We start from the raw sequence: 24,864 nt of genomic DNA, 5'->3' as shown, positions 1-24,864 counted from the left end.
TGGGCTGTGCTATACTGCTTCGTCAGGGTGTGGGAGATCAGAGTTCAACAGGACAGCCTGTCGGTGCCCTCCAGAGTTACAGCATTGTCAAAGTGCAATGTTTCACCTGTCTGCAGCAGAAAACCTCACAGTGTATCAGTGCAGTATTGCAAAATAAAGGAAAGTGTGCACACATGCATAACATCAAACACTAAAGTGCATAAGATCCACCGATCCCCTGCTGGATGATGGATCCCCCAAGATGTTTCCCTTTGTTTTGTTCCATAATTTATTACACTTCTTTATATATAAAATGTTGCTGTAAATCCTCTTATCAGCAAGTTGTAATGAAATAAAATTAGACATTTATCATGCAACATGCCAGGGAATTAATGTATTTTTTTCTTTACAATTTGATTGCGGTACAGAACAATAACTGATCTTCATATGTTCGGAGAGGGAAATTATTTCTGATCTCTCTCTCTCTCTATCGCTCTCTCTCTCTTGCTCTGCCTTTTCCCCTCCCTCTGGACTACTCTGGACTAGTACTATTTTGCACATTACAGTTAAGGAATCATCTAATCAGTTTTAAAAGATATACCCACAGATTAAATTAGTCTGCCATTTTTATGTGTGCAATATTAACATAGTAAAGGAGAAATGACAGCTACTTCAAAGTACCTGTCAAAATCAGACTTATGAGAAGCTAGGACTTGAAAAACAAAACCTCAGAGTAGAAATGAATTAGGAGAAAAAAGGTATTGCAATCTCCAAGCTAATTTACATGATTTGCAGCTTAAAATTGAGCTCACATTCCTTGAAGAACATCTTTGTGATACCTTTGTAGCAATGATTAAAATAACTCAGTGCTGTAGATATTAGCAATACCTTTCAAAACACTAAATAACTTTTACTTCAAACAGGACTAATGGTAATGCTTGGCTATATTAATATGTTGTCCTGAGTCAAGAATGGGAAGAAAAATCTCATTAACTGAAATGAAGACTGTGTGATTTATAAGGTGCATTCTAGTTTTTTCATTGTTATTCCACAGAGGTTGTAGGGGTGTTTGTGTAATTTTGTTATGACTGCAGGCCATGTAAACACTCACACAGATAAATGAAGTTCATAAGCCAGCTGTAATATAGGAAAACGGCCATTGAAAGAAGATTGCTTCATTACATTGCCTTTACTGAGCTACACACACACACACACACACACATATATATATATATATATGTGTGTGTGTGTAGCTGAATAAGATGCCGGAATGGGAAACGCATTGTACACTTAAATAATGCATATGTCCATAGAGCCAGTACAACACAGGCAACAGCAAAGTGGGATTTTACCCACCACCCAATCAGTCCTGTATGGGAAAGGCCACCATTTAGCGCCTGAGAGGAAAGTTTTATTATCGAACGTACAGCTCTGAACAAATGCCATGTTGTCAAAAGCATCTGAAGGGGTATTAATTAGTTCTGGTCTAGTTGAAATGTTTCATATTAATTCTAATGCCGCACTACATTTTGATTCCTTCCTTCTTCCTTCCCCCAATTCTTCTGGCGTGGGAGAATTTTCATCCTGTGATGTCACTAGCCTTGTCTGAATTTCAATATTAGATTTCTGTATTCAGTGTCTGCAGTTGCAGTAATGATGTGTGTTTTGTCAGTACATGGTGTATGTGTTTCACTGTGTAAATTAGGCAATGTGTAATATATGCAATTTCACTGTGTGTCTGTGGTGGGGGGGGGATTTGGCGGTGGGGAGTATGCAGTTTCTACTCGTTATATATGAGAGTTTAGTGTCTGAATGTCCTTAGCAGCGTTTAAAAAACAAATATGAAAATGTACAATTTAAGGAAGGAAGTCACACTTTACAGTCAAGTGATGATGACTAACTGATTTATATAATTTCATTTAATTTAATTTTAAGAAATTTAAAATGGTGGATCTTATCAGCCATTATTCTTCTTTAAATATTAAATACAGTACTGTGTCTACGTAAGTGCTGGGATGCAAATCCAACTGTGCTAATAAATGTCTTTGTTTTAATCAGACTAGATCCTAATAATGCCTGATTCCTTTTTCCTGTTGCAGGACAGAAATAACCACCAGAGGCAAATACAGAACGCTCAACCGCCCACTCACACAGACACGCGCGCACACACACACACACACACAAACAGCCATTCAAGCCAAAGCAAGCGTAAATGTTAAGAAGAACTTTAAAGTCAAGCGTGACACGAGGAACGAACTTGTTGCTTATGTTTAGTTGACCTATTTTGTTATGCTCAGAACAAAAGAAAAATCTAGCAGGTATTTCCAGTATGAACATTCTTGACACTCCTGCCTGTATGACACTCTGTACTCTTGACTGGCTTTTTAAAATAGTCATCTTTCTTTTTCCTCTTCATGTTTATATACATAGTAATGGTTTTGTTGTTTGTTTTTTCTGCCACAGAGCTTGGTTAACACCTGTCAGGATATCCTCTGCAGCAGTTAAATGACTTTGGCTCAACGTCAGTGGCAACAATGAAAGGGTTATCCAGTAGCCGAAGCCATCATCACGCGGTCACATGTGACCCCTCCTATGACACCCTGACGCACCATCCAGACCGGAAGCCGTATTTGCTGAACCCTGTGGATACCCACCCTGCAGACCATCCTTACTACACCCAAAGGAACTCTTTTCAGTCAGAATGCATGATGCCCTACAACGAGCAACTCGCCAGCAGCACATTCCCCAGGAGACACTATAGCTCTCACCACGAACTAAAAGACGAGTGTGCCGTGGTACCACATGGCGTGCCTAACAAGAGCAACCGCATTCCCGCCAACCTATTAGACCAGTTTGAACGTCAGCTCCCTATCAACCGTGATGGATACCATACCCTCCAGTACAAGAGGACAGCAGTGGAGCATCGCAGTGACAGTCCAGGGAGGATACGCCATTTGGTGCATTCTGTTCAAAAGCTGTTCACAAAGTCTCACTCCCTGGAAGGGCCTGCTAAAGGGAGCATAAATGGCAACAAGGCCAGCCCAGAAGAGCCGCACACTCTGAAACATAGCAAGCGCAGTAAGAGTAGAGAAAGGTGTAAACCCGAAGTCAAACCAAGAGCCAATATCTCTGGCTGGTGGAGTTCTGATGACAACTTGGACAGTGACGTCTGCCTTTACCACGGTCCATCTGGCATCATGACCATGGGCCGGTGTCCAGAACGGTCCACGTCCCAGTACTTTATGGAAGCCTACAACACTATCAGTGAACACACCCTTAAAACGTCCCGGAGCAATAATGATGTAAAATGTACTACCTGTGCAAGTATCCCCATAAACATGGATGCACAACTCATGAAGAAAAGCTCATGGTCATCAACTCTTACGGTGAGCAGAGCACGTGAAGTCTACCAGAAGGCCTCTGTTAATGTAGATAAAACTGTAATGAAATCTGAGACTTGTCAGCAGGAGCGGTCATGCCAGTATTTGCAGGTATGCACCATTTTTAAAATTTTTAAAACTTACACACCTAGAGGCCATCCAGTTTCATTTGAACTCAGAAAAGTAAGTGCAAAACAACAACAGCCTTACTTTCTTTATCTACATAAATCATAAGCAGTTTGGTTTCTTTTTAAGCATTAGATCCATCACTGGTAATATAATTTTCTGTTTCAAAACAAGCATGTTCAAATATGCAGCTATTATTTCCTCCATGCATCATGAGTGTATGTAAATGAGACAAGGAAACCATCTTTGAAAGGACTTTTCTTATCTCTTTTCATTCGTTCTACTTATACCACACTGTTCTGTGGAGGAGAGAGGGAGGAGAACTGTCATTTTAGCTGCTGTGATGTAACCATATATTTATTTTAGAAATAGGGTGGAAAATTGGCCTTACCTGTTCACCACTAGCCTTAAAATTAATCATTTACAGATTCTATTTTTATAAATAATGTAATTAAAATAAAATAAATTGGGGACATGTGACTCATTTGATGTCATTGTTTGACTAAATTACTAATTTACAGTATGTTGGCTTGTAAGAGTTATGTTTCAGGGTTGTAGTAACTAAATTGAGAGTGGAAACAGAGTTGACAGAACGAGTGGCAACTGAATTGCTAATGGAGGTAAATAGTGACAAAGAGTTGGCGGTGGAGAGGAAGTTTAAATTTTAAAAGGATCATTAATGCCAGATGAGATACAGACAGACATTATGTGATTAGATGGATTTGTAAGGGTTGAGTTCACCCGAGACATGAATACTTTTGGCAAAAAACTTCCCTGCATTTAGTATAAAAATGACAGTACAACAACTACTACAACTACTACTATTATTATTATTATTATTATTGTTGTTATTATTATTATTAATAATAATAATAATAATAATAATAATAATAATAATAATAATATATTGTACCTAGCTGCATTGATTAATCTCTGGAGTTTTCTATTGTTTGTAGTGAACTGCCATTACACAATTATATCTATATTATATTATCTTTGTTTTTGTATCTTCAAACTAAAATAATTAATTAAGCCTTCTACAGGATAAAGAGATTGTCCAATGACCAATTGTGCTATTTATATAGGTTAAATAGGCGGGTCTAATCTCAAAACACTAACATGTGAGTAGCAATGAGTTAGGAATTAACAGTGGTTGATGCACAAGCATAATTCACATACTTGCATTGCATTTATAGTAAGTGGAAGGCAAAAAAATATTTGAAAGGGCCGTTGACCATTGTCTCTGTTGTCCTGATTACTGTCCTGATTATTGTGTTTTGTTCAAAACACTGAAAATTAACTTGTCACCATGCTATTTCTTCAGACCAGTCGATCTCAGGTGTTCAAATGGAATTATTTCAAATATTCAAATTTGAAACAGCATACATATTTTACTGTCAGTACCAATTCTGTGAGTGAAAGGGACATAGCTGAATTGCTTCTCACTAAAAGAATGTAAATAATTCAGATGACAGGACATTTTTGTGAAACTGTAACTTCCAGTGTGAAAAGAAGTGCTTCAGTTCCCTTTTCTAATTAGACAAAAAAATCTTCTTATGTACAAAAGGCTTTGTATATAGGTTGACAATGTATTAGCAAATCCTTCATTTCGTCAGTATCTCTGATTTTCCTTTTGAGTGACTTCACCCATCAAAAAAGACACACTAATTTAATAAGTAAATTATCAAGGACGGACACCTCATATTTAGTTTCTTTACACCCTGTTTCAAAATGGTAAGACAAAAGATAATTGGCATCTGTTTCTCAGTGCTAAACTCTGTCGCTTGGTTCTACAGTAATCAATTACTGTACTTCAAAGAGAAGTGTTACAGTTTATAAGATCAATCAGGAATTGTACTACAGTGTCTTTGAGGTCAAACATATATAGTAGTATTATATTATCTATTTTATTTATATTTGTTATTTTATTGATCATTCTGGCAGCCCTTCAAAATAGTTTTATAGCAACCCTCTCAAATCAATCCCTATAATTTCTTCACAAATACAGATACAGAACTCATTTAATTTCCCTGTGTTTAAATCAGGCTTTATTATTTGCAGTAAAATAATAGTTAACACTTTATAATATGGTGCTGCTTATCAATGTTATTAATGCTTTATAAATGTGTAATATATGATTAATATATACTTTATAAGACATTAAGACTACATTACAAAATACTTATAATTCAGTTATAGCAATACATGGAATGGCCACAGTCGAACAGGTAGCTAAAAAGTGCCCCTCCATCAAAAATGATGATTCAAAACTGGAAAAATATGTATTAGGAATGTGTCAAAGCAGTAGTGAAATGGGACACTTTAGCTACCTGTTAAACATTGCGACCATTCCATTTAGTGTTATAACTGCATAATAACTTGTTTATTGTGCATTATTCATGCTGTATAAAGTATCTATTAATCATTTAATAATTAATAACATATTAATAAGCAGTACCTTAATCTAAAGTGTAACCAAAGAATACTCCTTTATGTCCAGCCTGGTATTAGAGATAAAGTGACTGAAAGCTTACAAATCATAATAAGTTACAGTATTTCAAAAATGTTATGTGTATGTTTCCAGAATTTAAGCCTGAAGGGATTAGACAAGGTCTTCTCCTTTAAATCCAATTCTGAATTCTTGCCACATGTTCCGTTTCAATAATACCCATCAGTAATAAAAACAACTATTTTAGGCAGCCGGGTGGCATTGCTGCCTGATGTCCTTCTCTTACAAACAAGTCTCATATGCTATGCAATAACTTTCCAAACCAGATAAAAAACATGGATTGAAACCGCTGATGTTAAGCTCACATATTTCATCACCTGGAGACTCTCAATTAGACATCCTGTCTGTCAAGGTTATGTGCATAACCCTTTTTTAAATGCAGAAAGTTAGTTATATATATTTTCCCTCTCGCTCTCTCGCTCTCTCGCTCTCGCTCTCAGACAAATAGTAATAATAATAAACAGCAGTCCACACTGCAATATAGAATCACAATAATGTTTTTACTCATGAATATTCATAATCCTTATTTAACAATCTAATAGAAGACACTTAAAACAATCTTAATAACATAAATTAAAATACTGTTTGGCCTTGTTAGTTATCTTATGAACACATACTCAAGTATCACACAACATCCTTGGTGTATAGCTGTCTATTTTTGTCAGTTCTGCCCTCATCATCTCCAGTCATATCAATGCTTCTTCTTTTTACTCTCTTGTCAAGCTCATATCATAAAATATCAATGAGATCAAGGTCAGGGGACTTGGGAGGCCAGTGCATCAAATTCAAAACCATACATATTTGGGCTATGTGTTTAGGGTCTTTACTATTGAAACCAAAAGCCTCCATCCACAGTTCAGAGTCTGCATTCCATTTTGTTTTGTGTAATGTTCATGAATGCTATGCAAATGTACCTGTACATTTCTACTGTCTGTGCACTGTGTTTGTAAAATGTAAGTGTGAAGTGCCTCCATAAAGAAATGAATCACAATAGTAATTTTAGCATATAACAAATGGGCTTCCAGATATATGGTTTGCAAGACATAAACTTAAATGCAGTGCAAACCAGAAGAGAAAGACATAAAGACCCTTTCAACAAGAAGAGAACTTTCTTCACACTACTTTAGCTGGCGTGAACTTTACAATTCCGTTGAGGATCTGAAAAGTCACCTTTAAAAAGCTTTTATGTCCGGCTTCCGGGACTCATTTCGAATTTGAATAAAGGAAGACAATGGCACTTCTGAAATGGGGATACTGAGCCTTTTCTTGTACCTAAAACGACTGCAGTCATTTTTTCTTTTTACACCTATTTAAGGATCCATATGACATAAGCCCTTTTGTTTAAAGACTATAATGAGTGTTAGCTTGATTAGCTTTAAAGAGAACGTCCGTGGCAGAGCAATCCTCACATTTCTCAAACGTCCAAGAGAATTAATTTGATTTAGGGGCTTTTAGTTTCCGTCGGTCACAGTCTGAACTGTTGGACAGAGATTGCAACAGTGAAATTCTGGACTGCAGTGGTTGCCTTCTGGGACAAAAAATATCTTCACTACCTTTGAGGATGGGTCACTAACCTTTGGAAAGCCCTTTTTTTCAGCAGTACATTTGATTTAGTTTATTTTTAATCAGTTAACTTTTGCTCATATTGACTCAAGATTTGGGTGTTAATACTAAGTAATTGCTAAATAACTTTGTAATAATAGCAATAATAAAAATAGTGGTAATAATACTACTAATAATAGCAATAGCAATAATAGCAATAGCAATAATCATAATCATAATATAAAATTCAAACACAAAGATAGTTTCCCTTTAAGATGTGAGGCTTTATAGTAAGAGAAACAACAACCAATGTAGCAAAACGATTACCAGAAACAAAAAACAGGTAATCTGTGATATGATATGGAGTGCAGAAACTGTAGAGTAGATTCATGTTTTCTTTTTATAGCAAGGATATGGGATATGTATGTACTACATATTTAGATTATTGAATCATTCACTTTTTAAAAGGTGGAAACCTGCTGTTGTACATCTGCACATCAAGATATATAATAAGCTGTGTGGGCTTCTTGCTGATGTATACACTTCCTCTAACAGCTTTTATGCCCAATCTGGTGACGTTAACCATAGGTTGTTTCCTTAGTTACCAAGGCTCTTGTCTGATTCACATAATTATTCAGTGACTTGCTTTTTTCAATGGTATTTTCTCTCCTTCGTCTCCACAGTCTCACTAAATGGTGGTTGAACTGCTCATTGTAATTCCTTTATTTTCATTCTCATCCAGAATTTACCAACCTAATTATCTTTTTTGTTAGTCAAGTCAGGAAGCAAAGAATTTGGCTTAATTTGATTCCTGCTAGGGCTGGTAAAATGAAAAGCATATTCCAAACTAGGATTATAATTACATTTATGGGAAAATATTCTCCAGACTAATATTCAATCAGTCAGCATCCTGGCAGTTGCTTGTGGATGACAGATTATGAGACAGAAGAAAACACAGTATTGCACTTCAGGAAGTTTCCAGTAAAGGAGATGAGAGTATATAGTTTCACTGCATTTCGAAAGCTGTAATCATATGACATATGAAACCTTATGAAATAAGGACTTGATTTGAAACCTTGAAGATATTGACTGTGTATGCCTGTGAAAAAGGGGAGAGCAAAGGAAAATTGAAAAACCTAACATTAGACTACTAGCAATGTCAAGGAATGCAATTTTCTTCACAAATCAGCAACATGTTATCCCATTTTAATGAGGATTGTTTCCCTTAGACAAATCCATTGTTAAACCATCTTGTTGTCTGTAAATAAATCAATAAACAATAAAACTATTGTTGCATCTGCACAAGAGGTCATAAAGTCACGTTTTAAGACACGTTCACTAGCAAGTTTTGATATCTTCCAAAATGACAGATGCATGTTTTACATTTCTAATTTGCCCTCCAGAATGTCTTATTTTTGGAAAATGATTCAATCATAGCCTATCAAATCATGGCCAAAAATGAATAATCTAAATTCAACCAATGTAAAATTCAGTATTATTATTAAGAGGATTTAATCGGAACTTTCTGCATGAGAAGATTAGCTCGATGTAAGCTTATGTTCACTGTTGTTCACACTATTTATTTTCACTGCTGGATGTACGCTTAATGTCAAATCTTTTTGCCTGACCTTTTTCTTTGGCACTTTTGATCTTCCATGTTTTATATCATGTGAAAATAATACAATTGTTTTGGTTCTTTGTTTGTTCTGTTATGAACATCATTAAATTAAATGTTGGAAGAAAAAGATGATGTGGAGCAGCTGTAGGTAATACAATAAAGGACAAAATTAGGTGAAAAACATTTTGGGAAAATATAATGCCTAATTATGCATGTGACTAAAGTTTTTCTAGGATTTGTAATTGAGGATTACTTTTATTTGGACTTAATGAAGATTTAATATGCTGCTTTATTGCTTTGGCCTGAACCACAGAAACAAGTTGACCCACTCTTCAATCATACATTTAAAACATGTATTGAATTAAAATTTAGTTTAGCATAAAAATAGTGTGCTCAAGAGAGTCACCTGGCCTTACAGTAGACAAGTAATGTTGGCGTTTTTAGTGTTGATACAAAATCCACAGAACTACTGAGGGAGCAGATCTCTGTAAAATTTCAGTGAAGACATTTATTGTGTGGTACAGCATTTGAGAGGGCTTGGTATGAAATGTTTCACAAGTCCCCTGATCAAAATGAAGCTTGTACCTTTTTAATGAGAATATCATATACAGGAGGCTGTGCAGTGGAAGAAAATACACTGCAACTTAATGACTACCCTGGTGCCTCAAGTCTTTAACAGAAGGCAAGGGAAACATACTCCTGCTTTCCTAACAAGTATTATTCATCTGTCCTGAAATACAAATGGAAAAGTTATTTTCCTACCTCACACATACAGGCAAAAGGAATTGTACCAGGTTAAAAAAAGCAGATATAACACTCAAGCTCCTGAGGGGAAAAGCCAGAAATATTCCATATCTTTATAACCAAGCTTTTATGGAATAATAAATGTAGGGTAACTTGGAAGTAGCAGCTGATTAAAAGCTTTTGGGATCATACATTTTTAATAAAAACCTGATTTTTCTCTTAGTTTCTATCCAAGTATTTTACATTTTCTTTTGATGGACACCGAGCATAGCATTTTGTGTTGTCAATGAAAGCAAATCTGCCTGTGCTTTCTAAAGATTGGAACTGTGAATGCTCAGCCTGCCATCATTGTTTCACACATCAAAGTCCTTTGCAGTTCAGCATCTGGCCTGCAATTAACATTGTTAGAACTAATGCATATAAATTGGCAGACAGTTTAAAAGAACGGTATCAAGGATTTATTTTAAAGGTCACATTAGAGGAAATACTTGTACATTGTTTTAGAACATTTTAATGTGAGTTTTAAATATGGTTTAAACCAAAAATCGATTTAGAAAATAGACTGTTCAACCCTTTAATGGGATGTTTATGCCCTGGGATAATGAACATGTCTTTTAGATAAAGATACAGATCCTTAAGAGTATCTTGGTTCATAAATATGAAATAAAATGTCCCAGTGGGTAACAACCATATATTCCCTATATGTAAGACCAATTTAATCACATGAAATGCAATAAGTAAATTAATAATTCATCATATTTGGAATGCATTGGAGGGAGAATTTTTATTCTACATTCAAATCTGCAAACAAGAGTGTAGGGACTGCAGCATTGATATTAATTATTTCCCCGCCAAATAGACTTGGCTTTAAAACAGCAAATATTGTTTTTTATGAGAGCATATTAAACACCCTATATGTTTTGCTTTTGTACTCAATATGATATAAGACTCAGGTATTTCTGAGGAAATGTTTCAATTGCTCAGATTCAGTTTAGTGCAATAACCCCTGCCTCTGTGTTGGACTTCAGTTTCAGTGGATCTGAATTATCGTTCAATGCTTCAGGGGAAAACAGAGAATTTCTGTTGCTTATTTTCTACTGAGCTCTGCTCTGCTATAGTAGATATTAACTGATTATGTTGTGTGGTTTTATTTATTTATTGAGATAATTATTGGAAGTTTGCTTACTGGCTTGTAAACAACAGTTAGGTTGAACTCCAACTACTTTTATCACATAGACAGAGTATAAGTATGTCAATGACTAGAGTGAGGAGTATATCAAATTCTAGCTATACTTTACAATGGCTATGGCAGTGTGATAGCTCTGATTTAATCTAGCCCCTAGTCTTGTTCTGGTGTAATTTAAACAGGACAGCTTCCAGATAAATTGAACAAGCCCTAGGCATAAAGGAGAGCTGACTGAAGCTCACAGGAAATAAACTTCTGATTGCTGTCAGAAAATCCTAAGTTTCTGTAAGTTTCAGGGTAGGTAGACGAACTCTTTGCAAAAATATATATCCTGAGGCAAGATGTTTCTTTTTCCTCCTGCCTGTATGCCTGTATACATTCTCTTAGGGAAAAGGCAGTCTAAAATAATACATTCCTGCTCTCGTTGTAACAGCTAGAGGATATAATCACTCTCCAACATAAACTTATTCAATAAGATTGTTACATCACAAGATTGAAAATAATAGTAATAATCGTAAATGAGTGTATTTGGATAAAACAGTATTTGATGTTACTGCTGGAAACAAAGTTTTTTCAAATGAATTTCATGTCATATTCTGTTTATTATTTAGTCTTGAAAAACATACAGTTGGACAGTAGGAATGCACCATGCGTACGGAAGTTGACGTCGATTTTAAAAATATGATTAAGTGTTTAATTTGAGGTAATGAGATAGTTGTTGAGATAGTCAATAGTTGTTGAGTTGTTAGCAGACTAATTCAGTTATCATTTAACAAATTATAAGTCTCACTTCCCTCAATTAAATGTGCCTCCAGATTTTTCATTGACCAGGATATTGACATATTTATAGTGAACGTGTGCACTTTTGTGTCATCACGTTTACATTCTGAGTTGACCTTATTGATGAAGCCGTGCCTTCAGGTAACTCTGCTGAAACAGATGCCTAGGCCGGTAAGGAGGCATTTTAGTGCAATCATGCAAAACCACAAGAACAGCTCATTACCGTTCTCAAACAGAGCATGCACTACACAAAGAAGGAACGCAAAGGTGTCTGAGCACAAGGAAATTCCACGGGACAAGAGCGATGCAAATGTCCAAAATGTCTGACGACGTGTTCTCCCCGTTGCGACAGGTCCCTCAGGATGAGTGGAGTGGCTTTGCCCCCTTAGGTAAAGACGACGAAATCCCATGCCGCCGGATGCGCAGTGGGAGCTACATTAAAGCCATGGGAGACGACGACAGCGGTGATTCGGACACCAGCCCCAAACCATCGCCAAAGATCCAGGCACGGAGGGCAAGCTATCTCAAAGCCACCCAGCCTTCCCTGACTGAGCTGACCACTCTCAAGTAAGCGATGTAAATTCTCACTGTTTATTGAGGCATTGCAAATGGTTTTATTGGCCTTTCCCTTGACGGTGGGGCAGATCTTACTGAATTGTTAATCAGGGTTTCTGCAATAAATGTAATACTTTAAAAATAATAATTGTAAATGGATGCAGTTAGATTACTAATTGTTTCTGAGTGGCTGGCTGTTGGATATCTTTTTATTTTTATTTTTATTGGAATAGAATGTTATGGCTGAATAGGCTCTAGCTGGTAATGGTAGCTTTTATATTTTAATTGTCGGGTTTTCCCACTTCAATTGCTATTCACTCAAAAGGACACTGGAGCAGGACGAGGTCATATGTTGTACATCTCTGAAATCACGACATTTAAAACAATACTGAAGTGAAGTCAGTGCTGTATCTTTTAGAAATTTCTCTGTGACAAGAATGCCACTGAATAATAAAACTGTAATGTATCCATAATGCTACAGGGAAGAGTGCCATAATTTACATGATGGGATCAGTTTTAGAGCTATTTGCAATGAGGGCAGAGTATGTGGAATTTGAAGAGAGTGTGGATTTACACTTTCAGTTTTCCTTTTTAAATGTATATGTTTGCCTTTGAACCTGGGAAGCATTCTGGACATTACCTTATTCATGAAGTCACTGCCACTGCATTATTCATTCAGGGTTGCTAGAGTTCTTTCTCTGGCTCTCTTAATCTGAGCCCAGAGAAGACAGGCTTGTTCCTGCACTGTTGTCCTCCTCACAATGCAAGACATTTTACAGAACTGATTTCATGGAGGAACCCTGGGGTTTTTACTGTTTGACGTCCTCTGAGAGTGAGTAGCTGGCAGGGAAGCATATTTCCTCACCTGGGCTTCCTGCTGGGCCCATAATTTCTGGCAATAAAAACAAATTCTAAAATATGAAACGAGGGAGGGAGCGCTGGATACATTTTCATAATTTTAGAAGACTCTTCTGTGGACTATACATTTTTGTCAGATATGTTCCTATTTGAAAATCCATAAGAAGCTCGTCAAATAGTTAGGACTCACTTATATTGAATCAGTGTGGTTATATATATCAGTGCTTAAAGGTAGGGGAACTGAGCTGTTAGCATTATTAATTAATTTGGCATTTAATAGAATGGAAATTGTTTATTTTGTTCTGTCATTTCAGAAATTAAAAATGTGATTGGGTGCAGTGATCATTCAAGACTATATAATAGGTTGCACAGATTTCATCTAATTTAAATACTTACACTTTGAGAACCAGTCTATTCAAAGCAGAATTTTAATCTTCACAATATCTCATATATTTTCATGGTTTAAAACATTGTACATTACAATTGTATTATAGCTGGTCTTCTACAAAGTCCCTGCATTTATTTTGATAACATTTCAGATGATGGTGCATTTCTGGTGATATTTGGCAATTAATCAAAAAGATTAAAAAGGAATTAAATGGTGATCACTATGCTGAAGAGCATCCTGAGCCAGCTCCAGGAAATAGGTTTGAAATGGCTTTTGTCATCATTGTTAAGGTGCCATGGCAGTTGTGGAAGCAAGTGGAGCAGTTTATCAGTGGAGTGGCTTTGTCCCACAAAAGTCCTCCATTTACGTATTTTTTGGTTTACTAATGTTTTAATGAGAAATTAATCTAAATAGCTAATTTTCATGATTTGTCATATACTAGATTTAAGAAGAATGTAATAAAGCACTCTTGTATCTGTCAAATTCATTTAATTCATTTTAGCGGTAACTTTAAAACTCTTTCCTGTCTTGATGCGTACATTATTTATTGGGGAAAGAGACACCTCTGATATCAGTTAGTAATGGATTTATTTGCATAGTTTAGATCTAGATCAAATCAAATGTTCTTGCATCATACAAGTTCACAGTGTACATGCCGTAGAACTTTGATTTAGAAGCACTTGCCCTTCAAGGCTTTGAGAAAAAGCAGTCTCAAAATACTTTGCAGTGAAAACTGTTTTGGACAGGTAGCAGGTGGCATTGGGTGTCCATGCATAGGATTGGAAGTCATTTTGGATTTGAAGCACCTTTTTCATGGATTCATGGTGGAACAACACCCCCAAGTACTGGGTTGGTAATTTGTGATTAGTCCTTATCTAAGACAGTCCCTCACTCCAGTGTTTGGATGAATATACCCATTTGCTTTAATTGCAACATTTAGGTTAACCTTGTAAGTTGACTTGGTTTTATGCATCTGCCTATAGAGAACATACCAATTAAAATAATGATAAAAAAATGACTGTGCTGAGAGGTGATAGAAAACTCACCCATTTTTTATATAAAAATGGAAAGCACGGCTTTGTCTTAAAGTCTTAAGCTTCAAAGGCATTGTTCCATAGCAAGAATATCAATTAGGATCTCTGCAGAAATAGCTCCGCATTATTACTGGAAGAGCCAAGCATGCTTTAATTAACTAACAGCACAGCATTAGAAGGTGTGATTAATTATTTTCATCGGCCTGGGGACTTTTTAAGACTACTGTACTGACATAATGAAATACATTTTCATTTAATTTCAGTTTGGGGTTTTGTACAAGGGTCACTGCTGTCTTAATAATCTATATTTCTTTTTAAGGGAGGTTGAATTACCTCTTATCAGGAAGTACCTTTGACTTTGTACCATTGTAGGTCTCCTTATTACTAGGAAACTTAAATTATGAAAACAGCATGACATAAAATAAAGTTCAGTATATTCAGAAGATTGGAAAGTACTGGAAAATATTTATAATAATACATCAGGACATAAATCATGTCAAAACCACCACTTATGTTTGTAGACTAAGAAGATGACTATGATTCAAATAAGATAGTATAGTGCAAAAGAACAATTCTGGAAACCGTGAGTTGCCCAATTTTGTTTTGTATCAGTCTAAGGATGTGTATCAGTTAGAAGTTCATTCTGTGAGTGGTATGTTTTACAAGTATGTTTAAATCTTGTGGCATGTATTATGTTTTTTGGACAACCAAAAAAACAAAACATAAACATTAATGAAGGAATACATTCTCAAGAAAAGATTTGGGGTACATAGTTCTCTAAAATACTACAATATTGCCAGTAGGCTTCGAGAGGGATGTTGATCCCCTGGAACTGAGACTTAATTTCTCTTGGATCATATTGTAGAACTGAAGAATTTGTGGGTTAAACCAGAGAGCACGAATATAAAACACATTTTCTGCATATTTATTATTATTATTATTATTATTATTATTATTATTATTATTATTATTATTATTATTATTGTAGTGTACTCTGTGGATTGCTGTGTACTGAATTAGTGGGATTGTGGCATTACAGCAGATTGAGAAGGTTCTAGTACACATCTCCAGAAGGATTGGTTGGACTTATATCAAGTTCCCTCTCCCATGTTCTTTTGGGTCGACAGATCTTCTGTTCAAAGAAGGAAAGATGTGTTTTTGAGATACCATTCAAAATGCTCACTGGTTAGAGGGGAGGTGTGTAATGTGAATGATCTATTTTTAGTTTTTAATGATTTCCTGAACTGTGTTAAAAATGTTTTCCTGTTTTTTTCCAATGAGCACGTTTATCTGTATATTACACAGTATTCCTTTTATTTATATGAAAAGCAGAATGGATACACACACACAATCTATGGGTTACCTTACCTGTACATTGTCTGATGATTAAATTGTACTGTGGAGTAGAAATTTAGAAACATCTACAGAGTTCTAAAAAAGCTTTGACTTATTACAACATATAACTGAATGAAGGAATTTATCTCCAACTTTTTTTCTCAAATGTTTAATTCCAATTACAAAATCTGGATTACTCCATATACGAAGCATTTAAAGTCACAGATATACCAGCTATAATGCAGTTATGTTGTTATGGTTTCACCTGCATAGATTAAATCACTAATATATATTGTTTATTACATTCAATTTGTGCTATATCCAGTGTTCGCTTTGTTCAGATTGAGTCCATTTCAAAACATACTATATTTGAAATGCCAAAAGTAGTGGAAGAATTTTGATGCTGATAGGGAGCACAAGACTAAAGAGTTGTGATTTGTTCTCCTAATAGAATCTGTTTACTGGCCTGTCAAATGACATAAAAATATATGTGATGTTGGAGTATACACAATTTAATTACACTGTCACCTACACCATCGTTCTTAGACAGATTCCTCATAAATGCTGCATGTGTGTGTGTGTTTTAAAAATGTACAAAACATGACCAGAAAATCCCCGTAAACTAGTTCAATCCAATTTTAAATTATTTATAAACCTCCACTGCCAGTTCCATGTAAAAATTAAGAAAATAACCCAATTCTTGGTTGATATGGCAACAAGCATTATTAAAGAGGCAGGTAAATAGGAAAACAGACACTTACTATTTTTGGAGGTTTGAGGTGGATTTCTAATGCTGGTTAGGAGCAATCTCCATATTTATGATTCTAACCTGTTTTCTGTTTTGAATTTACAACATAATTTTTTATAATTTTGAACTAGATTTAATATGCAAATATGTTAAATAAAAGATGCAGTGTTTGCTTGGGCCTCTTATGTATTTTGTAAATTAGTGGCACATTCACCACAGCAAACATTTTAATAATCCACTTCAGATCCTTGTGGAAAAAAATAAGCTATTTTTGAAACTTCATAATTTGCATCTCTGTATTCATATATACTATATATATATATATATATGCTACAAATAACTAAAAGGAAGTTCAACGTCACTATTTCCAAGAGCAAAAAATGTGATTGACAGTGAAGGAAACAGAATTGTGTGTGCGTGTGTGTGTGTGTGTGTGTGTATGCATGTGAGAACAAATTATGTACAGCTGGAAAGACCTTTTTGGAAGATTTCTTTTTATCAACTACTGTATATTCTAAACTTGGCACATAGGTCACAACTTGCGGATGTATTAAGAAACTGAGATGAGAAAATATCAGAACAGGGGAACGGAGGTATTGTGTTACAGATAAAGATAACAGAATGTAGAAGAACTACATTTGAAGCCTCATTTGAAAGACTGCGTAAGATCAAGTCCTGAGATCAAATACTGTCCTGGGAAATGAGCATCAATAGTCCCACTTCCCCAATTCTTATCTCTCATGTATTTTGTTTAATTGTATTATCCACAAGTAACATTGACTAAAGCGCAGATAAATGGCACACTTGAATTGTTATGCAAATTCAGTTATATAGTAAACTATTGAATAGATAATGAAACAAAGTGCATTCATGTGAAAGAATGATTAAGGTACTCAAGACTCTGTAATGGTATTCCTCAATCTCACAATGAGATTGAAAAATTGAGAACGCAAGAGGAAAACAACATTTTTAATCAAAGCACCGTGAAAGCATGTCAGTATTAATGCTGCTCTGTGCTTGGAAGTAATTAACAAGAACTATTATGCAAAATGATTTATTAATATTAATGTGTTTTTTTGGCTACTCTATTTTGGTTTAGCGTTAACAATTGCTATTATATCATTCGTGTTATTATTATTATTATTGTTATTATGATTATTATTTCCTGTTGTACTTTTTGATAGTACCTTTATAAACAACAATTTATTACTGTCATCTCATAGACAAACATTTTTCATTGTCTGTCTTTGAAAAGGCCTTGCTGAAAGAAAGGCAAAAGGAAATCGTAACTTTCCCGTGATCATGAAAAGCTTACAGAAACTATTAAGTTTTGCTTGACTGTATAGCATACATCTCTCTGAAACTGCACTTGATCTTACTGTAGCTGTTATGGACAGTTACTGATTTCTGATTTCAGTTTGTTTTTCCAATTCAGTTATTTGTTTCTTATGGTGAACTTCAGAGAGTGTATGAAGAACTGAAGATTGCTTCACTACTGTATTGTTTAGGCATGATGTGATACAGCAATTGTGTTTTTGGCCCTATACAATTGGGACAGTACTCAACTTCATTCACCACTGAAGTAGTAGTAGTAGTAATAATAATAATATGATGATGATGGTGATACGAATTAGAATCATTAATAATCATTAATAATAATAATTATCAGAAATAAAGAAAGAAGAGGCACAAGAAAAGATATGATAAATATATAGATCTGAAACATATGCATGATTGACTATTATAATATATATTTGCATAATGTTGTTGCATTTTCCAAAGCCCATTACCTAAGGATAGAGCTTTCTCAATCTAAATGTAACTCGCATTAATCCAAAAGATCATCATTATAACGATGCAGAAAATATCAGGTTATTCCGCATCAACAGCATAATGCATAACCAAATCCCTCATGACTGAGATACAGAATCTCCAGCACTTCATTTTAACTTCTTTTAGTCTTTGTTCTGAGGAGATTATTCCCAAAAGACACCCTCTGGAAGAGTTTTGCAGGACTAAACAATTCTGAACTTCACTTTATATCTATTATATCTTCCACCAAACCTTTCAAGTTTTCAGTCCCATCCACGTGACTTCTATGCATTAGTTCAGAATGGAGGTATCTACCACGTTAGAATGAACTAAGCGTGGGCAGCTTAAGTGCATTTAACAGTTCTTCCCAAACACCGTGGTTCCTGAATTCATTTTATAGAAGAGTGCCTTTTCACGTTTTCGAGAGTTGTGCCATTAGAGAAACATACATATTTAAAATGGACTGGAACTGAAGTCAGTAAATCACGGAAAACTTGTATGTTTATCTAAATGGCCCATAAAAATGACTGACACTGTAACATGAAAACATACGTCAATAAATAATAGTTTCTAAACTGCTGTTGTGTTTACAGAGTAACACATAAACTATATTATGAACTGCTTTATTAGCCCTGTTAACCTTTAAGATTTATGAATACTTAAGAAATTACAAGAAAATTGTGGCTGACAAACTCCATCTACTACCATTTGCATTATTCACATTATACTATAAATGAATCCTTTCTTTTTCATAAATCAAAGGTGGAACAGCTCTCTTGATTTAGTGGCAGTTTGTTAAAGAATGTCATCAGAACTGGAAGTTTTGTGGAGCCAATAGAAATCAAAACCACTTTAACTGTAGTTTGACAATTGTTGTAATTTCACAAAATGAGTGGAGCAAAGCCGGATGGGACATTCCTTTAGGATGATGTGTTGTGTCAGGATTTATTCAAAAGGCTTTATACATTTTGGCCTGGCATGTCACCATCATATCATGAATGCACTGCAAATCATTCTGAACAGATGTACGCTTTACAACCTGGAGTCAAGAAGGAAGAAGTAGTGTAAAAAAAAAGCAGCATTGTAGGTGCACTGTTTCCCCATCGGGGATATAAACATATTGTCCAAGCCTTCTTTTAATAGAAAGTCACACCTAAACAGCTGGCATGGCTCCCAGGTGAGTCTCACATGTGTATCTTGTTCACTCATTAAACTGACAGTCCCTGCTGTACGGGGGGCAATCCACCTTCTGGTAGCCTGCAGATTAGGACAAATTAACTATACCTTGTCAAAACCTGTTTTTCTTATTTTTCAATAAGCAAAAGAGCTATGGGATGTTTTCAGAACATATAGTATGTCTTCAATGTCTAAACCCTACATAATATCAAAGATACAGAATAACTGAAAAAGCGAGTAGCTAACCAAACAGAAATCATGAGCAAATAAACTTGGTGATTCAAAAGCCAAGTAGGTTGAAGATGACATACATTTCTGTCATAGGCATAATAAATAAGAAGCAGTTGTTTTCCTTGATTCAGATATTTGCGTGCAACACACAAAATGGGTGACATAACTGCTGATGATGGCATCTTAAAATGGTCTATAATACAGAAAATATCTAAAATATACTTCTGAAAATTCCTCTCCTCTATATATATATATATATATATATATATATATATATATATAAAATCATATTTTTATGTGTGATGTCAGAAATATGTATTTTTATATTAATATCCATAATAATATTACTTATCCTATATTCTATATTGTACTGTAGTTGTGACACACAGCTACCAAAGACTTATATGGTTATCTCTCTTCTTCCTGTAGGATTTCAACAGAACATTCTCCGAAACTTCAGATTCGAAGTCACAGCTACTTGAGGGCGGTGAGTGAAGTTTCGATCAATAGGAGCCTGGACAGCCTGGATCCAACAGGTCTGCTCACCTCACCTAAATTCCGATCACGAAATGAGAGCTACATGCGGGCCATGAGCACCATCAGTCAGGTTGGTGCATAAGGCTTCAGGAGGCAATCTCTGTTAAGTACCTGTTAGGCCTAGAGGCTTTTCAGGGAAAAAATAACGTGCTAATTAAGTTTACGGTTTCCAGCCATTGTTTCTTAGGCTTAATGAGAAGAATCAAGTTCACAGCACTAATTAGTTCAAAAGAACACCAAATTCCACTCCCCCCCAACTGCTGTCTACGGAAAATGGTCGACAAGAGAAGTATCCCAATTAGTCGCCTTGATAAACAATGTAAATTAATCCAAATGTGCTGCCTGGAAACCAATAAAAGATTTCCTTACAGACCAAGATCCAAAATTGAGGATTTTAAAAAGGCATTCAAATGAGGTATTTTGATCCCAAAGACAAATCGCTTTTGACGGTTTTCATACACTACCGTTCAAAAGTTTGGGGTCACTTAGAAATGTCCTTGTTTTCCATGAAATCATACATTAAATGAGTTTGAATAGGAAATATAGTCATTGACAAAGTTAAAATAATGATTTTTAATTGAAATAATAATTGTGTCCTTCAAACTTTGTTTTGTCAAAGAATCCTCCATATGCAGCAATTACAGCCCTGCAGACCTTTGGCATTCTAGTTGTCAGTTTGTTGAGGTAATCTGAAGAGATTTCACCCCATGCTTCCTGAAGCACCTCTCACAAGTTTGATTGGCTTGATGGGCACGAATGTTCTTCTTTGTGACCCGAACACCTCAAACTTAGATTTGTCTGTCCATACCACTTTTTTCCAATCTTGCTCTGTCCAGTGTCTGTGTTATTTTGCCCATCTTAATCTTTTATTGATATTGGCCAGTCTGAGAGATGGCTTTTTCTTTGCAACTCTGCCTAGAAGGCCAGCATCCCAGAGTCGCCTCTTCACTGTTGACGTTGAGACTGGTGTTTTGTGGGTACTATTTAATGAAGCTGCCAGTTGAGGACCTGTGAGGCGTCTGTTTCTCAAACTAGACACTCTAATGTATTTGTCCTCTTGCTCAGTTGTGCACCGGGGCCTCCCACTCCTCTTTCTATTCTGGTTAGAGCCAGTTTGCTCTGTTCTGTGATGGGAGGAGTACACAGCGTTGTACGAGATCTTCAGTTTCTTGGCAATTTCTCGCATGGAATAGCCTTAATTTCTCAGAACAAGAATAGACTGATGAGTTTCAGAAGAAAGTTCTTTGTTTCTGGCCATTTTGAGCCTGTAATCGAACCCACAATTGCTGATGCTCCAGATACTCACCTAGTCTAAAAAAGGCCAGTTTTATTGCTTCTTTAATCAGAACAACGGTTTTCAGCTGTGCTAACATGATTGCAAAAGGGTTTTCTAATGATCAATTAGCCTTTTAAAATGATAAACTTGGATTAGCAAACACAACGTACCATTGGAACACAGGACTGATGGTGGCTGATAATGGGCCTCTGTACGCCTATGTAGATATTCCATTACAAATTCCGTTTCCAGCAACAATGTCTACACTGTATTTCTGATCAATTTGATGTCATTTTAATGGACAAATAAATTGCTTTTCTTTCGAAAACAAGGAAATTTTGAAGTGACCCCAAGCTTTTGAACGGTAGTGTATCTGTATCCCCTTTAAGAATTGTTTAATTCTATTCAACATTTATGTCGTTTTACATTTATAACTTGCTGGTATGCATTTGTTAAGTAGTGTATAACACATCCATGTACGTGTTGAGGGTGAATGTACTGTTGAATGTAGTGTGAGTGTGAAGTTTGCTCCAAACCAGGTCTTTTTTTTGCTGATCTTGTGTAAAAAAAGTTATTGAGATGAGATATGGTACTGTGGTTTTAAAATATGCACAAATGAGTCGAAGCCCTTACACCACTTTACGTAAGTCTATCGTTTCCCAAAATATCTGAATTTTAACTTTTTCAATTTTGAAACTTTCTTACAGCTGTTTGTAGTGGTTTAAGTCACAAATGTCAATACCAATTACATCAACATTATAAGTGTTTTACTTTCAGCTTTTGTGTGCTGTGGAAACCAACTTTGATTTGATTGATATGTCTTAATCTATTACATTTTGTTATCAGATTAATTTATTGGCTGAGTATTTGCAGTGGCTGGAGTGACCCTCTGGGGGAAAGGGCGTTCAAGTCACTTTAGACCAAGCAGTAAATGACAACGGTTTGAGTTGAGGAACTGCAACAGGGTCTTAAGAGAACTATCTCACATCACAGCAACAAAGACGGACACAGTAAACATTATGTAATGGAATCTATGGGCCTCATGTGTACTATTAGTTAACCTTCGAGTACAGTGTGAATGTTTGCAATTAGCTTTTATGTCTCTCCTCTGTCACCCACTTCTCTTAGGTGAGCGAGGTGGAAGTGAACGGCCAGTTCGAGTCCGTGTGCGAGTCTGTGTTCAGCGAGCTGGAGTCCCAGGCGGTGGACGCCCTGGACCTGCCCATGCCCGGCTGCTTCCGAATGCGCAGTCACAGCTACGTGAGGGCCATCGAGAAGGGCTGCTCCCAGGACGATGAGTGCATCTCCCTGCGCTCGGCATCTCCTCCGCGCACCACCACCACGGTCAGGACCATCCAGAGCAGCACAGGTCAGTCGCAGAGGGATTACTTCAATCGTTCCTTCGGTCACCGGCCAGTGTCATACACACTTAGTGAGAGCTCCTTGATTAGTCCCCTCCCACCCCAGCTTACTTTATGTGCATCCCTCCCATTTCTGTTCCAGGCCTGTCAGAAACAAACACCCTCATCATCCGGCTGCAACTATATTTCTGTATTTCTGTCCATCATTACTAACGTTTTTCTTTTTAACATAATATTCCTGACCCCTGTCTTCTGTAGGACGCCCCAGTCTTATTGCACGTTAAGTCTCTCTTTAAAACACAGTCCTGCAACTGGATTTGCTAAGAATGCAAATCTTCGGCCTATTAGGTTGAACAGACATATTAGCCTGCATATTATTCTAGTTTATTAATAATTTCTAGGTAACATCAGTTTTGCTGGCATAATCATTGAGAAATATTTATTGCCTGGTATTTGTTTTGAATGTGTTATGATTGTATTTATAGTCTATATCAGTGGCTCCAATAAGCAACACCTCATTTCTGTTCAAGTTATAACCTTCCTCCCCCTAGTCTCTAGTTCCTGACAGTATTTTTTATATTTGCTAATGTTTTTTTAAAAGCTCCACATTATTTAGTAAGTAGTATGTCTCTCTCTTTATGCATCTAAATTAATGTATCCACATATTCATTCATTTATTTATTCATTTAGTCATTTATTAATTTCATTCGTTTTGTGGGAAATAACGTGCACATTACGGTCAAACTATGGTCACATTCCTTTTAATGTTAAATCATTCAATTCAATAAATGTGCCTAAGTATAAATTCAGTTAGTAACAATGATATACCTATTTTTTTGTTACAATTGAGTTATTTTAATTAAAATGAAATATTACTCAGCTTCTGACCTCGTGTTATCTGGTTAATGAAAGCAATTTTAATTAGTGTTGCTGGAGCTTTTAAGTTTACATCAGTCTTTTGTCATAGTCATTTAAAACAAATAGCAGCACTTCGCTTATTGCTGTTAATATCATTCTACTAAAGTTGAATTCTTGCTAATTATTTCTTGTGATAATAAGTTATGTAAGGATATTTTGTCAGGCATTCATAGATTCATACGTATCCCTGTTAATATAAATTGTTTTTCTAATTAAAAGTAGAAGATTATCATCTCATTTTATAGTCATTTGGACCTTTCTTCTCTCTTTGATCATATTGATTTCCTAGTACCACTATAAAATATAGCCTGCAGCCATGCCACTCTGTGTTGTGATTTCCTTGGAAGATAAAATGTAGCTTGGCCTGATAAGTCCATGAATAATAGATTTCACTTTTTATTATGAAGTATGTAGCGGAGATGTATTGTCTGCAAGAACAGAGCAGCATATGCAAACGTGCACGCAAGACTAGCTCCTTTCAATCATAAAAATACTATCAGCAAATAAGTCCAAGTAAACCAGAGAATGAAAGCTCCTAAAAAGATAGCCAATCAGTATAAATTTAATCATCGTGCACAATAAAAAGCTTAATTTTTTTTTCTATAAGGTGGTTTCACTCATAATCTGATACCAGGCAGGAACCAGGCACTTTTTCTAAGTGTGTTCAAGCGTACCGGTAGCAAAGGCCATTAAATCAAAACTAAAAAAGAAGTCAAAGAATCACGTAGCATGCTATGGTTTAAACTTCACACGTATGAGATATTTAAGACC

General features: G+C 35.7%; 1 protein-coding gene across 3 annotated transcripts in view; it reads left to right on the top strand.

The window, feature by feature from the left end:
• LOC136764393 (disks large-associated protein 1) overlaps window positions 1-24,864 on the top strand; it is a 194,164-nt gene that overhangs the window by 122,688 nt on the left and 46,612 nt on the right. For all 3 annotated transcript variants that reach the window (XM_066718420.1, XM_066718429.1, XM_066718438.1), the window contains exons 3-6: window positions 2,443-3,470; window positions 12,217-12,431; window positions 20,431-20,608; window positions 22,943-23,183. In XM_066718420.1, the coding sequence (XP_066574517.1) occupies window positions 2,514-3,470; window positions 12,217-12,431; window positions 20,431-20,608; window positions 22,943-23,183 (1,591 nt within the window). In that variant the 5' untranslated portion in view covers window positions 2,443-2,513. The remainder of the gene's footprint in view (window positions 1-2,442; window positions 3,471-12,216; window positions 12,432-20,430; window positions 20,609-22,942; window positions 23,184-24,864) is intronic.

This window comes from Amia ocellicauda, chromosome 2, assembly GCF_036373705.1.
Source record: "Amia ocellicauda isolate fAmiCal2 chromosome 2, fAmiCal2.hap1, whole genome shotgun sequence".
Lineage (NCBI taxonomy): Eukaryota > Metazoa > Chordata > Actinopteri > Amiiformes > Amiidae > Amia > Amia ocellicauda.
The sequence above is the reverse complement of the archived record's forward strand: the minus strand, read 5'-3'. Positions and strand labels throughout refer to the sequence as shown.